The sequence below is a fragment of the Miniopterus schreibersii genome, assembly GCF_964146895.1.
Source record: "Miniopterus schreibersii genome assembly, chromosome: 1".
In the NCBI taxonomy this organism is placed as follows: Eukaryota; Metazoa; Chordata; class Mammalia; order Chiroptera; family Miniopteridae; genus Miniopterus; species Miniopterus schreibersii.
In genome coordinates, this window is record NC_138101.1 from 159,855,258 (window position 1) to 159,872,520 (window position 17,263).

At 39.8% G+C, this 17,263-nt stretch overlaps 1 protein-coding gene across 2 annotated transcripts in view; it reads left to right on the plus strand.

Moving 5' to 3' along the window:
* The window catches only part of RAB8B (RAB8B, member RAS oncogene family), a 59,978-nt gene that overhangs the window by 31,198 nt on the left and 11,517 nt on the right, over positions 1-17,263 (plus strand). For both annotated transcript variants that reach the window (XM_081161380.1, XM_081161381.1), the window contains exons 2-3: positions 10,781-10,841; positions 13,600-13,660. In XM_081161380.1, coding sequence (XP_081017506.1) covers positions 10,781-10,841; positions 13,600-13,660 — 122 coding nt within the window. The remainder of the gene's footprint in view (positions 1-10,780; positions 10,842-13,599; positions 13,661-17,263) is intronic.

Consider the following 17,263-nt stretch of genomic DNA (forward strand, 5'->3'; position numbering starts at 1 on the left):
AGGTTATAGAGTGTTGTCAACTGTAAACGTTTGTATTACAGGGAGTTGTGTTTACAAATCAGGATGATATAATCATTAGTAGTTTTTAATTTTTGATTGGGAAAAACTATGATCTGTGCCCTTTTTGTTGATTTTTGTCTCATCCTTTTCTTGCATATCCCCCATCTGTCTGTTTTAACCCCCCTCATTAGCAATAGCTTATTATCATTATCCATCTGTCATCCTGCTGCTGTGAGCTGTAAGTGCTGCTTACTTTTACTGTACTTTTGTGGCATTGATGTTGGTTTTGATCAAGAGAACGCTTTTTTGCTAACTGGATTCTGAGCACTGTGAATTTTCAGTTACATTTATTATTTCTGATCACTTTCCTTTTCTCTAGACAAGTCAGTGGGAGAAGAGGATGGGAAGAAGTGAGGTAGGTATGGCAGGAGAGTAAGACTAGATGATTCTTCTCTTCAGCTGCCAGTAGTTTGGTACAGACACCCCACCCTGAAAAAAATTGATTTGTATTAACTGGGTGAGGAAAATTACTACATTTTCCATTTTGCACCAGTAAGCTGAAATCTTTCTTAAAAGTGATTTGAAAATTTTCCTGGAAAATAATAAAATTGTAGCCAGAGTTTGTTTCAGCCCTAGTTGCTAACTCATACATTACATTGGTAATAATCTTTTTTGTTTTTCCTCTTTTAAGAACTCATTTTCAAAGGGAAACATACGTGATGCTTTTAGTTAGTTGCACCATGTAGTATTGTTATTAGTTCTATTACTTTATAATTTTTTTTCTTTTTAGCTTTTACTTACCTCTAAATGAGTGGAAAGTATGATACATGGTCAGTGCTTGGAAGGATCTGACAGATCAGTTTCACTGCATTTTTGGTGCAACATCATTGGAATGCAGTTGTAATTTTTTCCAGCAATAATTCCAGTGATTCGGCAGTATGGTTTTCCCATAGTATATAAAATCAGGGATTTGCCTTTTTATTGTCATCTTTTGAATAACCATAATATTCTCTTCAGCCTCAACTGAAACAAACCTGACCCTGAGTTGTCAAAGTGCAAACAAAGAAATTCTAAGTTTAGGAAAATGGTAAGTGACTCATACTGGAGGGGTTTGCCTGCTGTAAAAGTATACTTTCTCAGAAACAGTAGATGGAGCAGAGGAGATGCAACTGGTTCCATTTAGGAGCAGTTTGGTTTTTAAGATGCTCATGAATTAATAACAGGAACGGGATGGAAATCTCAGAGGCATTCTGAACTTTTATTCTTCAAGAAAGTTTAGTTTATAAATTAGGCCCTTTATGAAAAGAGATTTTATTAAAAGTAAAACATCTGTTCTTTGAGAACCTCCAGAATCTACATTTTGACAACGTGAAGCACATTGCTACTTCCAGATTGAGTAACACTTAAAGCACATTTCCTTCTGAAACTGCAAGATTTGCAAAAGAGACTTGTCATGTTGGCCATTCTCAAGTGGTGAGCTGAATCCTGGGTAATCTCTGCTGGCTCTTTAATCAGATTTAAAATTCTCAATCCTTCCTAGGATTGTAGCTGTGTTATTACACTTTGTTTGCTATTTCTGGTTTTCTCTCTTGATATTTTGGTAGTTCTAGCATTTTAGAAACCTTTTATTTGGGATTCAACACATAGTTATATTTTAGTAGTTTTTTTTAGTACATAATGATTTGTTATTTTGCCCTTTTATTTTTCCCGAAGACATATAAAGGGTTAGTTAAATCTTTATATTTAAATCTATAAAGCGCTTGGAGATTTCTCAAATACAGACATGACTTAAAACTATTCTTAACTGTATTATTTTTGTATCTGTCAAAGAAAAATTAGTAAATCTTTGCTAATTTCTAGAATTAGTTTGAGTTTGCTATCTTTTGTTGGTGTGATTAGATTTTACGGATTAAAGCTATCTTATGAATGCTAAGTGTTGAATTTAATTCAGTAACAATTAGGGAATTCTCAAAGAATGTCAAGATGTGCAGCTTTTTCAGCAGGAAGTGGTAATATATGTCACTTGATTTACACCATAAATGGGGTTTAATTTATCACTTCCTAGTCACAGAATGGAAGAAGCAAAGAAATCTGAAAAATTCTAGTCTTCTTTCTATCTTCTTTTTTAAAAAATCAGGTGTCCTTTTTAAGAACAAATTATATTCAAAGACTACTTGTTCGTCCACTTTAAAAAATCCTCCCTGCTGAATTTAGAAAGGATTTAAACAAAATTTAAATGTTGAATTTAACGAAACTAACATATTTGGCTCCCAGTGATCATTTCAAACTGTTGTTAAAGTGTCTTCTAAACTTTCTTTTAAAGTGTTTTTCTGAGCATCGACCGAGGATCCAGGATATCTCGATTCGATTCCCGGCCAGGGCACATGCCCAGGTTGCAGGCTTTATCCCTAGTCGAGGGCCTTCAGGAGGCAGCCATTCAGTGACTCTCATCATTGATGTTTCTATCTCTCTCCCTCTCCCTCCCTCTCTCTGAAGTCAATGAAAATATATTTTAAATAAATAAATAGTTTTCCCTTCTAAACTGTAGACTTTCTGATTTTCAAACAAAAAAATGTAAATTTGAATATAAATAAAAATTAAATGGTTCTAAATATACACCACAAAATTGGCACTTGGTGAAAATATGCTTTTATGAACTTACAAAAATGTGTACTTACAAAAGAGCAATCCTCTCTTTCAGTCTAAGTAACATTCTTAACTTTATTTCTACATTTGCATACTTTCTCCAAGACCTTAATTTATTTTGGAAAAAAAAGTATTTTAAAGCTTTAATCTATGACTCATATTTTTTATTTCAGGAATCTGTTTTTCTAATTAGAGACTTTAGCTAATTATCCTAAAACCAGCTACTCTAAAATTTCATTAATCTCCATGTTTGAGAGTCCACCAAAAAAAGCATAAGCAAAATGTGGGTGTCAAAGTTTCAAAACTGGCAGGATCCATCTACAATGTATTTTCATCATTAACAGTAAAACTCTAAGTAAGTGAACGTACCATTTCTTAAAGTGGATTTTAATATTTAGGAAAAAAAGTTTTTTCTGTTTCTGGGATATCTCTGAAATGTAAATAGACGAACCACATAACCCATATTCTGTTACACTGAGGATCACAGATGTTGTTTCCAAATGTCCTTTAGAAGCAAAGTACATGTTTTAATTGTAAGAGTGTGTTGTTAACTTTCTGCTTCTTAAAGTGGGTCAAAGGGGATAGATAACTCATGTTTTTTCTTCACTGATGTCAAAACCCAGCATTGGAATCTTGCATTGTTGTCATTCACTGGAAGGCTCAATGTCCCAGAAATCTGAATATTTTTTCATGGCTCTCTTGACTGCATCCAAATTGGACTTTTAAAAGAATTTCAGTGGGAACCAGGTGTTTAAAACTTCAGTTGAAGGTCCACCCCTGATTTTCCTGGGCTAGGCAGCAGACTTTCCCAAGCAAGCCTAGATAGTACGCCAGGCAGGAGACAGCTGTGTGTGTGCTACACCACCCACAGGGCAAAAATGCAGCAAGTCACAGCTTATGCTGAAGGTCAGGACAACTGGCTGGCCCCAGAGAGTTAGTCTAAAGGCCAGGAAAAGTCCTTCTTCCTACTTTTTCCCACACTCCAGTGATGGTGTCCTTTCATTCATTCACAAACCCAGGGAAACCTCCCTATCCTCTTGAAACAGAAAAGGTTATATTATTAATATTTGTTGGCTGGCTAATTTGACTTCAGTGTAAAATAATTTTGTTAATCTGTTCCCTTTCCATGCAAAATTATATCTAATTTGTAGAGTGAAAGCTGGCCCAATACTGGTCATTCCAAGTTTCATTTCCCTGTTAGGTCTGTTAATTGTGGGGTTGGGTTGGGTTCAGAGTTTCTTTCCCTCTGTCAAGCCCTCCCTCCAGTGCTTCCAGTTGCACCACAGGTTTCTGAGAAATATCTGATAAGCTGTCTTTTCGCAAGTGCTGATTTCATATCCCTCACTAGAGCCTCACTGCGGGGTCTCTGCCAGCTCTTGCTCCTGTGAGTCGCATGGACAATGCTAGACGTCAAGTCCTACTTTAACTTCTCCTCAGAGGGGCAGGGCAAAGCCACTCTCCCCCAACTCCCTTCTCCAGGCCCCCTCTTTTCAGCCTTTGGAATGAAAAATTAGAACTCCTTTGTTCCCTTCCCAGAGTGCCACTCCTATCAGTGACCAAATGTGTCTTGTTCCTGTTGCCCTTGGCCCAAGTGGAAGCTCCTGTTCCTCCAGGCAGGGAAGGAAATGTCCCTGAACCCCTGCTGAAATCTGAGTAACCAGCACTCCTTGCTCTACCCCAAGCCCCTGATCTGCCCCCTCACTTTCTGAACTTGATCCAGTCTTGCTCTTGATCACAGGCCCTCTTTAAATGGAACTAGGGCCGGAGGAGGTAGTACCTGCTCCGCCTCCCCACTCAATCTAGAAGGTGACTTTCATCTCTAAAATTTGGTTTTACTTTTCTACCACGAATGAATGAGTGCCTCCATATCTCATTTTTCTAGAAAACGAGTCATTGTTTTTTAAAAATTATGAACAATTCCAGGTATACAAAAGTATACCTAATAAAAAGCACTTCCACATCCATGTACACCACGCAGTTTTAGAAACAGTAAATTACAAAGTTGAAGTCCCTGTGAACCCCTCCCCAATCCCTCCTCTTCCATTTCTCTCCAGAGGTAATAGTTATCCAGATTTTGTTGATAATCATTCTTGTGCATGTTTTTATACTTAAATTACACCTGGATATATATAAAAATGATACATACTGTTGGTTTGGGCATATTGTAAAATATGTTTTTACTGATTTTAGAGAGAGAGGAAGGGAGAGAGAAACATCGATGTGAGAAACATTGATCAGCTGCTCCTGCCGCACCCCAGCTGGGGAACAAACTGGCAACCCAGCTATGTGCCCTGACTGGGAATCAAATCCACGACCTTTAGGTGCACAGGACGACACTCAACCAACTGAGCCACATGGGCCAGGGTGGTTTGGATATTTTTGAAATTTTACAGAAATGGTTTGACACTGTAAATTTCTGCAGTTGATCTTTTCACTCATGTTGATATATGTGGCAGTTGTTCACTGCTCACGAGTACTCCTTGTATACCAAGGTGTTCTCTTACTGTCGACATTTCCGTTGTTGCTAGGGTTTTGTCGTTACCCTTAAAGAGGAAGAATTCTCAGGAGACATGGACATTCTTATACCTGTTTGTTTGGGAAGACCTGATCTTTAACTGCCAAAATTCACTTTTAACCCCTTTTTGAATTGGTCTTTGTGAATCTGGTAAGTTGCTGTTTCTCCTGGGCCTCAGTTTTCTTAGGTACAAAGGGAGGACTGGACTCAACAATCTCTAAGGTCCTCCCTCCCTCCCTCCCTCCCTCCCTCCCTCCCTCCCTCCCTCCTTCCTTCCTTCTGATTTTGGAGAGAGAGGAAGGGAGAGAGGGGGGGAGAGAGATTGATTAATTTGTTGTTCCACTTATTTATGCATTCATTGGTTGATTCTTGTATACGCCCTGACCTGAGATCAAACCCGCAACCTTGGCACATTGAGACAACACTCTAACCAGCTGAGCCACCTGGCCAGGGCTCTCAGGTACTTTCTAGGTCTAGAAATCTGTGATTCGCATTTGCTTCCCTGCTTCCTTATAGTGTATCATATGTATCAGTTATGAGCAACTGTTTAGCATGAGAATCAGTTCAGAAAAAGTAAGAATCTGTGTGTGTGTGTGTGTGTGTGTGTGTGTGTGTGTGTAATTCAAAATGAGCCTTTGAGTCCCATGGGAATGTTTCCTTATAATTTGGATTTCCTATTTTATTGACTAGATAAATATTAATGAGAAAACTGGCACTGCTTTCAGGCCATAAAAAAATGAATGATGGGGCATATTTGAGAGATATGGAAGCAACGTTGGAGTCTTGTCTCCTGAACATAGGTGTTGGACTGTGTGGCCGGCTGGGAAGGCTGCATGCAGCCTGGTGGCTCATGGATTGCTCATGCGATGGGATGACTCAGGGTCATCATTTTGAACATGAATTATTATATGATACACTGCCAAAAACCAACGATGCTTTTTAAAAGGCCACTGAAATGTGAAGGACATTTTGACCCCAAATGTAATGCCCATTGAAGCCGTGTTTTTTGAGATTACATAGTCCTTTGAAATGGAAAAAAAATTGCTCCCTGACTGCAGGATGAGCTGTAATGTAGGTTTTGCTGCTGTTGATGTGAGAGCCCCTCCTTTGCAGTCTGATCTTTTGGGGCTGGAGCCCAAGCCAGGTCTTTGAGACTGTGGGCGCGGGGCTCTCCTGACAGTGGTCACGGTTTAGCACACAGAGCCGTCATCTGAGTTGCGTGGGTTGTGCGTTGTCCTTTTGCGTCTTCCTCCTCTCTGCTTTGTGGCTGAACACTAGGCACTGTTACCTGCAGATAAATGCTGTGGTTATCACGAGGTTAATAACATTCCTGCCCAAGTCATAGGGAGAGCTGTCACAACTTGTCTGTTTCCTATGGCTATGAATACGAAGTCGTATTAATTAGATAGATTTGAGTATTATTCTAACATCTTAGGGTTGATTCACAGCTTTTCCACTCTCCTGACCTTAGCAGCCCTGTGGATCTGGCAGGAGTGACCCAGCTCCAGGGATGGGACTTGATTAATCTAAATTTAGGGTAGGTTTAGATTAACTTAATCTTCCTAATTGACCATGCAGTGATTCATTCAGGAACTCATCCTTAGTCCCCAGAACATGGCATTCCCATGGTTACAAATCCGGTTATAGATCCAAAAATGAGACATGAAGGAAAGATTGCTAGAGGCTTTGGGGAAACAGTCCTTCACTTTTAAGAAAGAGGCACAAGAAGATGACCTCTTTTCTTCTTGGTATTGCTGTTGTGGTCAGGAACTGCTACCAGTCAGAGGATGAAATGGATACTCCCAAGGAGGGCAGAGCCAAAGGAGGTGCAGAGAAATGAGCCGGAACTCCTGGACTGAGCCATCTCAAAACCCCAACTCACCACTGGGCTTGTTATATGAGTCAACAAGTTACCTTAAGATAGTTAGATCTGGGATTTCTGTTGTAGCAGAAAGCACCCTAATTGATGTAATGTGTTATGACTGGTTATTCTTTTAATCTTGGAGTGGCCTCAGAAACTTTAAAATTTAAAGTGATTATTAATCTACTATATATTCTACTGATGTTGTCAAACTAAGTGTACTATAAAGATTTTTTTTTTTTTTTTTTTTTTTACTGTAATAAGATTCTCAGCACTCTCGCTGTTGTTACTGTGGTCTACTAAGAAAACTTTGGACTTCCATGGTTTTCTTAGCTCTCTGCACACTTAGTAGAATTTATGTAATTTCATAAGAGTACTTAACCTTTCATTTAGTATCTACTGTGTGCAGCCTAACTGGCAGAAAGGATGGAGTCCTTGCTTGATGTGAGAGCACTTTAGAGCAACATGTTAATAAGCCAAATAATGCAGGATTGAACTACTGTGCCAAAGCCAGGCCTTGGAGAAGTGATGCACACAGCTGAGTGGACAGCTGAGGAGGGAGGGAGACATCCTCAGAGAAGGCTGCCCAGTGAGGTGGCCACACACATGCTGAGGGGAGGGCATGTGCGGCCTTCTGAGAGGAACAGAGGCTGACATTGGAGAAGGGCTCTGAGGGAGCAGGGTCAGGAGAGCAGTGTATCCCATGGAAAGGGCTGGATGGCCAGGCTGAGGAAGTTGGATCCACGGTTTCTTAAATAGTGAGGTGACATCACCACAGGGAGTGCTAAAAGTTATTGTCACAGTGGCTGGCAGGGGAATTAGACCAGGGAGAGAGGTTGGCACAGCGTCCTGGGAAGCTGTTATCACAATCCATGCAGGAAGTGACAAGAGCTGCAGGGTAAGAGAACCTGCACACGTAACTCCTACATTTATATGGAATTCAGAGTTCCCACAGCACACACTACCTAACTTATCTAGCAGATCCTCTCAATTGTTTTTAAGAAGGAGGAGATAGAGGTTCAGAGCAATTAAGCAACCTCCCCAGAGTTGTTAACAACAAACCCTAACCTATAATGTAGGTCTTTTGACTTCCTGTTTCAGTACTTTTCAGTAATAATAATATAAACCATATTTTCCATAAGTTGTGCTAATTTGACTGTGCTCTACAGCATTTGTCTATCAACTGGCTCCTGACAGGCACATAAATAAAAGCTAAATACCAGTTCACAACTCCTACAAACATTGAAAACCACTCAATAGTGAAAAGATGGTTAAGTTTCCCAGATAATGGTAAAACCTCCTCAGATAACAGAAAGGTAATCCTTCTAAAAAATACAAAAAACAAAAGGCTAGGTCAGTAGAAAGTTTCCTAAATGTTTTAAATGAATGGAGAGTAACTGAGACTTGAAGGGAGCCTCAAAATGGCTTTGTTGAATGAAGGTGGAAAAGTTGCCCATGACTCCCAACTGCAGGCAAAAACAACCTTGAAAGAACAGGAGTTATGATCTCAATAAGCCAGAATAAGGAAAATATTCGTATGAACAGGCATTTGATATACATAATCTCTTATTTAAACTGAATGAACTAGTAATAGTAAATGATGGAATGTTGGACATTGACCTTCCAATTGAGAAAGTTAATTTTTCAGATATACAGATGGCGTTTTGAAAGTCATGAAATTTTTTTTCTTTTTTATTATGGTAAAAAAACCACACCCCACAAAATAAAAGTTACCATCTCAACTGTTTTTAAGTGTATAGTTCACTAGTGTTAAGTGTAGTCACATTGTTGCTTAACAGGTCTCCAGAATTTTTTCACCTTTTGCAAATCCTAAACTGTGCCCATTAAACAACAATTCTCCTTTCCCCCTCCCTCCAGCCCCTGGTAACTACCATCCTGTTTTCTGTTCCTATGAATTTGGAAAATTACGAATTTTTAAAAAATTTTAATATCAAGAAACATTTATTGAGTGCCTGTTGGGCATTGTTCTTAATGCCTGGACCAAAAAAAAAAAAAGACAAAGGACAGCTGAGAATCCTAAAGGGTCTTTGTTACACTGGACTCAAAGATGTATAAAAAGGTAAATCACAATGAAAATCAATGCATATTAAGTCTTAAATGAGCGATGGCCACAGTAAAATCTGTATGATGCTAACAATAATATTTATACTGTTTTGCTAAGTTTTGCTTCTGCCACTGCTGACCCTGCAATACTGAAGTACCCTGAAGGAAACGTGAGCCAGATAACCTGGGGATATTGGGTGTCAGATTGTACTTGTTAACAGTAATAGTGGTTATTGGTGAGGGGAAAGAATATTGAGACGCTGCCCTACTAGATTGGCTTGGGTGTGATTGTTGTCTATTTCAAGATACACAAGAGTACCGAAAAAGGGTCCCTGGGGGGAAAGTGCCACACAGAGAAGTGGAAAACCCACGTGGCTTATGCCTATGCATTATATGAAGCTGGAGCTGGCAAGCATCCTTTTGGAGTGCTCTCAATGTTGATATGTAGAAAGGTTGTGGTAACATAGCATGTGAAGGCTCTCCTCCTCCCAGATAGCTACAGTTAATGTTTAAATCAGTTTAGAGGATACATATTTGACATGTATGTTGTTTTTTTTGTAAGTGTCTTGGAAACCACTTTGTAGGGTTCTGTATAGAATGCAGAAGAACAGAAAAATCTAAAAGCTGAGTAGCCAAATGATGAGGATTTAGCAAATTGCAACTGAGTTGTATTCACTAACAAGTTCCTTTAGAAAGAGTGGCAGCTTGTTCCTGATAGAGCATGCTGATAATTGCCTAGGACTTTGTGGTGCTTTGTAGTTGAAACTGCTAAAGAAGTTTTGAGCTCCCATGGGGGGGCGGTGGATAAGTGAGGGAGGGGTTCAACTTGGAGTGCCTGCCTCAGCCTCAGAGGACTTTCACATGCTACCTGTCAGGCGGCGTTGAGGGCTTCTTAATTTTGGCTTCAGATTAGAATTAATTACCTAGGGAGCTTTGAAAATTACAAGTGCACAGACCTTGTGCTTGACCAATTAAGTCAGAATCTCAGAATTTTGGAAAGGGAGCCGGCCTAGTTATGAGTTGTGTGGGGTTTTTTTGTTTTGTTTTGTTTTTTAAAGTTCCCCAGGTAATTCTAAAGTACAGCCAAAAACTATTTTAGTTATTTCAGCCCTAGCCAGTTAGATGTGGGGAACATTTAAAATGTATGTAAAATACTTCTTAACGCTGTATAAAATAAATATATAGGCTTTCTGATCCCTTCCCTCAAATAGAAATGGCTTTTTGTTTGTTTGTTTTTGTTTGGGGGGTGTTTTTCTTAGCCAGTTGCAGATTCTAAAGAAACAAGTGGAAGGAGATGGAGGAAGACATGTGAAGAGGTCCCATGGCCATCTTTGGGGACGGGTAGGGCATGAGGGGTAGGAAACACTGTTCATATGTATTTCAGGAAGTGGGAAATACGGCACATTCTCAGTCTGTCTAAATTATGTAACTTTGCGGGGGATGTGATCCATTTATGTCAAAATACTGAGGCATATAATACATTGCATTTAACGTGTGGGAATTCTTTCCAGAGTAATTAGCATTCCTTTCTTCAGCCTGTATTCAGAGGAAACATACCATGCACACCCTCTCTGTGTTCACATTTTCCAGGGCGTTGGAGAGCTTCTTTTTTCCCAATAGAAATCTTTGTTCTTTTTCTAATAAGACTTGGATTATAGTTGAAGAAATTTAGCATGTCTTTCTTTTTCTGGCAGGAATTGATTTTAAAATCAGAACGATAGAACTAGATGGAAAGAAAATCAAGCTTCAGATATGGTAAGTAAATATATACATACAGAGTTTCTACTTTAGTCAGGAATTGAACCTGGGAATTAAAATATGCATTGTGGTAAGTTAGAGGCATTCTGTGATAGCTAAAACATCTTTTCTTTATCAGAACCAAGGGGAAATGGGTACGTATTCAAAGGTCTGCACACCAAGAGTGGGAAGGCAGGAATGATATCACTCACTAACTCAGCCAGAAGAGAGCTGAGAACTCATTCTTCCCAAATGCTAATTTTATAGGGGAGGAAACTAAATTCTAGAGGGTCAGTTAGTTTTTTATTGTAGTTGTTGCAGCTGTGAAATCAGATGAGGCTTGGTTGTCAAGTGATAGGAACCCTTAACAGGAAGTGCACATCTAGGTTCTAGCCAGGACTACCCCTAAATTGAGGACGTGGGACAGTTACTTCCCTTCTTAGGGCCTACTTTCCCTCATTTGTAAATTGATTGACTAGACTGATGATACCTGAGTTCCCCTCCAGCTCTGATATTTCATCACTTATTTGCATATTCTCATTAAATTAAAAAAATGAGGAACACTGGACTAGGAAATAAGGAAGAAAAAAGTCATACTTCTCACCTCTTGTGTTGCAATATGCAGGGCAAAGATCTCCTTAAGATCACCCAAATCTGACTGGTTAATTTCTCGAGAATTTGTCAAACTACAATGAATAAATTTGATTCTCCCAGATTGCCAGGTTGAATATTTTTGGCTTAAACTCAGAAACTCTTCATAGATTTTTTTTAAAACCTCCTGTAAGCTGGTTTAATTTCTCACTAGAGGGCCTTCCGTGGAGCCATATAGAATTGGAGCCTTGGGAAAGGTTTTTGATGATGTTTATTATCTAATGTGTGATGATGACAGAAGTAGACTAGCTTAGAAATTTAGAGTCACATGAACTACACAGGGTAAAATAGTAAAGTAATAAATATGAACTTATTTCTTAGGCTGTTTTTCTTCTTTGTATCTCAGAACAGGAGTAGAATTAGAACATTGTATTGGAATTCACTTGCACTTCATTTATGAGGGAGGAAACTAGGACTTAGAGTGGTTAAATTCACCTGAGGGCAAATGTCTGGGTTAGTGATAAAGCTGGGACAACTACCCAAATCTCCTGGGACATTGTGTCACTTTCATATGTTAGGATAGTAGTTCCCAGTGTATGTCTTTGGAAAACATTGTGGAGGTTACCACAGGCTACCCTTTTCATCTGTCGGTATTCAATAAGAAGCAAAATATGTGAAAGATACAAAACAGTTTTTTAAGGGGAAAGCAAAGAGAATTTGATTCTGTGCTGTATAGTCCTGATCGTAGCAATAAGGAGGGTTTCTAGGAGCCTGTGGGTGATCAGCTAATTAGAATTTAATATGTCAGGGCACTGCTCATGCATACTCTTAGCAGCAGAGTGTTCTCTATTTAGTTTTCATGACCTGCACTTAGTATGGTAGGGCTTCCCCCTCCAGCCTCACTACAGAGCTGGTTCTAAATCAGATAGTGTGTTAGAATCAAAATATAGTTGGTCTACTCAAGGATGCTTCACTTATATTTTCCCCATGACTTGTTTGCCCTGTGCAAGCAAGTGCCCTATGTAGCTAGTCCTGATCAGTGACAGAAGGGTTGGATACAGTGACTGAGGTGAGGCCTGCCCTGCACTGAACAGCCGAGATGTAGGTGGCTTGTGTCTCATTCAAGGGCATGAGCTGGTTAGTGGCAGAACTGGGACCACGGCCACCCGAGCCTGTTTCCTCTCCTGCAGAACAGGGATGACGGTAGTACCACACACTGGCTGTGGTGGACGTCATATGAGAGTATCTTCTAAGGTACACATAAGTATTAAGGGATTTATTAATGTTTTTAATTTACTATATTTCCCTTGGGCCTTATCTCTTGCTTGGGTTTGGTATGCATTAGATTTCTAGCGTATTTTCACAAATGCCTCTTTCTTCCCTACAGTTAAATTGTATAATTTAGTTTATCTTAGTAGCACAGGGAGTGAATTAGTTCTGCTGGTAAGTGGCAAATTGAAGAATACTGATTTTCCCAGATATCAAGGAAATTTGACCTGCTTTATAAGGATTACTTTTGTATTTTTTAGAATGTATTCTAATGGTGTCCCATCAGCTAAAAAGCAAGAATATATGAAAGCTTATGTAATTTTGCCATATTGTTCCTATTTCAAAGTCTTTGGAAACATTGTCAACAATTATGTGTTGAACTCCAGGTTCCCATTAATTATGGGCTCCATAGCTGAAAAAGTTCTTGAGGAGATCCATTTTAGTGTGCTCAGTTGAGCCAAATTTACACAGTAGTAAGTCCAACCCAATTGCTTTCTTTGTACAGAAATCAGACTTTCACTCAAGAGAGCAAAATGCCTTAATCATTAGGCATTTATTAAAAGGATTATGACTACCTCTAGGAGTCCAAGAATTTAGAACTGTTCTCTGTTTTCTCCCATATGTGTTTGACTAATACAGCATGCCAGCTCCTAGCAGGCCATGGATTTGCTTGTTGCTGCTTTTATCGTCAAGGTCCAACTTTTTCACACAAGTTATTATGAGCTCTTGACAGGCTCCTGTGGCCACCACCGCCTCCAGCTCACAGACACAACAGGCTCCCTTTGTATCTTATTTTCCTTCCCTGAAACCACTGCATTGGTGAGCAGACCAGAATTTTCTCCCCTCTAGCTTTAGGTCTCTCCTCAGTGTTGCTGATGTTGTTTAAAACCACTCTCTCCTTTGTTTAAAATTTTAGGGACACAGCAGGTCAGGAAAGATTTCGAACCATCACGACAGCATACTACAGAGGAGCCATGGTGAGTGTGTTTGGGGGCTTGCTAACATTTCAGGTGAAAGTGAAACATGAATATTCATTTGTCAAGTTGATAGGATTCAAGCTAAAGTCTAGTAAAATGGAGAAAGTAGATTTTTTTATGTGAAAAAAATGTTTAGTGTTTAGTAACTATATACTTTGCTATTGGTCGTCATAATATTAATAAGTAATTAGCTTGTGGGTGTTTAGAATCCTCCATACATCCTGAGTATGTTTTGGTGATTTTCCTTTTGTTAATTCCTTTGCTACTTCTTAGTAAACCGCAAGCTTTGTGACTCGCTGTTTGTTTCTTGCACCCTCATCATTCAGCCCCGCCACCATCATTCCTTACCTCTCCCAGCCCACCACACCCAGTCTCAATGGCTCAGCTCTCTGGATTCTCCTCCACCAGCATTTTGCCAGCTGGCCAGGGAGTAGCTGAATGATACGTGACTCTTTGAGGTTTAGAATCTGGTGAATCTTGACAACCAAGTCCTTCTTTGCTACATGATAGCCTTATCCTTGATAGCATAACCTCATCACTTCGCCGATTTCCATCCTAAGTCTTCATCTGTACGACCCATTTATATTGCTTGTTGGCTCAGAGCAGATTCTGTGTGTTGCTGGGAGTACAGTGGTGCATAAGGCAGCCGAGAAGCAGAGCTGTGCTGAACCGTGCCCTAGAACGTCGGCCCAGGCCAGGCCTTCATCTCTGGCTTTAGGCCTAATCCAAGCACTCGTTGGAGCTTTGAATTTGATGAAACTCAGTGTGCTCAGAGAGTCGTAGAAGGCTGAGCAGTTGAGATTATTGAGCTCAACCTAGTGGACTGTGGGGTACCAGCTGCCATCATACCCCGCTCGTTATTAAAAGATTTGTGTTCCTGGGAGTGATGCCAGGGCGACAGAGCTGTAGGGGTGATAGCTGTCCCCCTGCTTTCAGGGAGATGTGATGTGAATCTTCAGATCCCTTCATTACCATGCTGCCCTCCCTCCCTCCTCTGCTGCTACTCACCCTCTGTTACTTGAGCACCAGTAATGCAGCCCCACAGAAAAACTGCAGATTCCTTATCAAAGCTCTCTCACCTTGGCACTGTGCACCACTAAGCATTTATATGTATGTGTTCCTCACACTTCACCCTGTAACACCTTTATGATTGTGAAGGTCATCATTTTAAGAAAGACAGTTGTCAGCTACTCTCTGTTTTGCTTAGATTATAATCAGAGGGAAGGGACTTATTCTGTGTGCCAGGAAGGAGTTTGTTTGTTTGTTTGTTGTTTGTTTTCCCCAGGAAGGATTTTAGGGATAAATAAGAACATCTTAATAGGTTTGATTTAGAGTAGTTTACAGGTAATTTTGATTAGAAGTATCTTATAAATACAAGCTTTTCTGTTGACGAGTTTGTTGTTTTCCAAGAGTGCTATATTGATCCCACTTGCCTGCCTGTTTTCACTAGAGAGTGGGCAGGACACTAGAGTGTTGAGCATGTTTCCTTAGGGGTCTAGCTCTAGTTCATGGTATGAGGAAAGAGGGCATTAAAGTGCGTTATTTCATTTAGATTTGAGGATTGCCTGTATTTTTCATTATCTACTGCCTAGTCTTTCTTCACATTACTTCAAATAATTAGAAATTGTTGCTATTCTAAGATAGTGTTGTCTTTTCCATTTTGAAGGTAGGGGATTTTGTCTCTCTTGTTCTGCTGTAATGCCAGTGCCTGACACATAGTAGATGCTCAGTAAATACTTGATGAAGGAGTGAATCAGTGGAAAATTTCAGACCTAGAAACAGTCTTAGGTAAATCTTCAGGAAATACTGGTCTTGCAGGTCATCTGTCCCAATGGGATGTGGGGGCCATCATGTTCTCATTGGGGCATGGTCTCATTTCAGCTAGTGGTGGTCCTGGCAGGCTTACTGTGGTTGCTGTAGGTGTGCGGCATGTTGATAAGCACTGCATCGGAGTCTGCCACCATCACAGAGCCTTTGGTCTATTTCAAACTCTTCAACATTTGTAAGAATAGCAGTGGCCCTGATGGATGACTGGACTATTGGAGAAAAGCACCATATCATTGCATTGTCAACATTTCTCATAGACTAACACTGTCTTAAGGACTCTAAGGAAACTGTTGTTATTATAGGTATATATCAGATATATAAAGTTTTAACTAGTATACTTGAGTTTGTATTTCCAGCTGATTCATAATGTCAGTTTGCTGGAAGGAGCCAAAGGGTTTCTGCTATTGAAACCAAAGATATAAATTAAAAATTGCTGCTATTTATTGAATCCAAGCTGTGTCCTGGGTTCTAGGTTAAGTACTTTATACAAAGTATCTCAGTAGATTCTCAAGAGAATCCAGTGTGGAAAGCATGCTGTCCTCAATTTACAAACGAGAAATGGAGACTGAGTGCTAGAATTACATCTCTGGAATCTGCGAGGAGAAGCCTCTGACTCTGGAGCCTGTGTCCTTAACTACTACACTGTGCTCACACTTCCTGTGCTAACCACCCAGAGTGCCACTGACAGGCATGGGCAATAAAGATCAAGGTTGCCCGTATAGCCCAAAGGGTTGCAGAGCTTTGGCAATTATTTGGTTAATGTTTATATTATAGGCAGCTAAATGCTTTGAATCGGGAATTATTCAAATTTCATTTTGAGGGTTTTTTTTTTATTGTGGTGAAATATACATAACATAAAATTGACCATTTAAGTGTACACTTCTCCACTTTGATTTTTTTAAAAAATATTTACATTGACAATTGTAAAATCTCCTTTACTATGTAGCCGAAGTGGCATATTTGCATCCAGGCTGGGAGGAGGGTGGAGAGAGGATATCAGTTTGTCATTTAAACAATAACACATATTTTTCTGGTTGTCCAAAGATTACAGGTAGTATAGAGAACTTTGAAAATCCCAAGAAATCATCCAAAATCCCACCTCCCTGAGATATGTTAACATTTCGTTGTTTCCTGGATTCTTTTACATATGAGTACATGTGTGTTTTATATGATTTATTTTTATATTTATTTATCAAGTTGGAAGCCAGACCCTGAAGGACTTTATCTACCATGTTAAGAAATTTTAGTTTAATTATGAGTCCAGTGAGTGGAGAGGTATCAATAAAGTGACAACTCCAGTGTCCTTATAGAGAGTGGATTAGAGGTGGTTAAGAATGAAAGCAAGGAGACCAATTAGAGACTATGACAGTAATCCAGGTAGAGGTTAATTGCTGAGAAGATGAATAAGGCATTCATGTGTGTGGGTTGGGGGTGTCACATTCGGGAACTGTCGAGGTTGTCAGGCCTGCAGGACTCCATGACTGACTGACTGTGAAGGAGAGGACTCCCAGGGGTATGCCTGGGCTGGCTGGTGGGTTGTATTGCCCTTCATCAAACAAAAGTACAAGAAGGAAGGGAAGATTGAGAGGTGGGCGAAGACACCCTCATGTTTTACTTCGTTGAGTTTTCGGTTACCACAGAGGACACCTAGGAAGTGAAGTCCAATTAGTGGCCTCCAAGTCCCGTCTGACCCCTATCTATCTCTTTGGCCACATCTTGGGCTCGTCTCCCATTGGATCTGTGCACTTTTGCCAAACTCACTTTTTTCACTCAGTC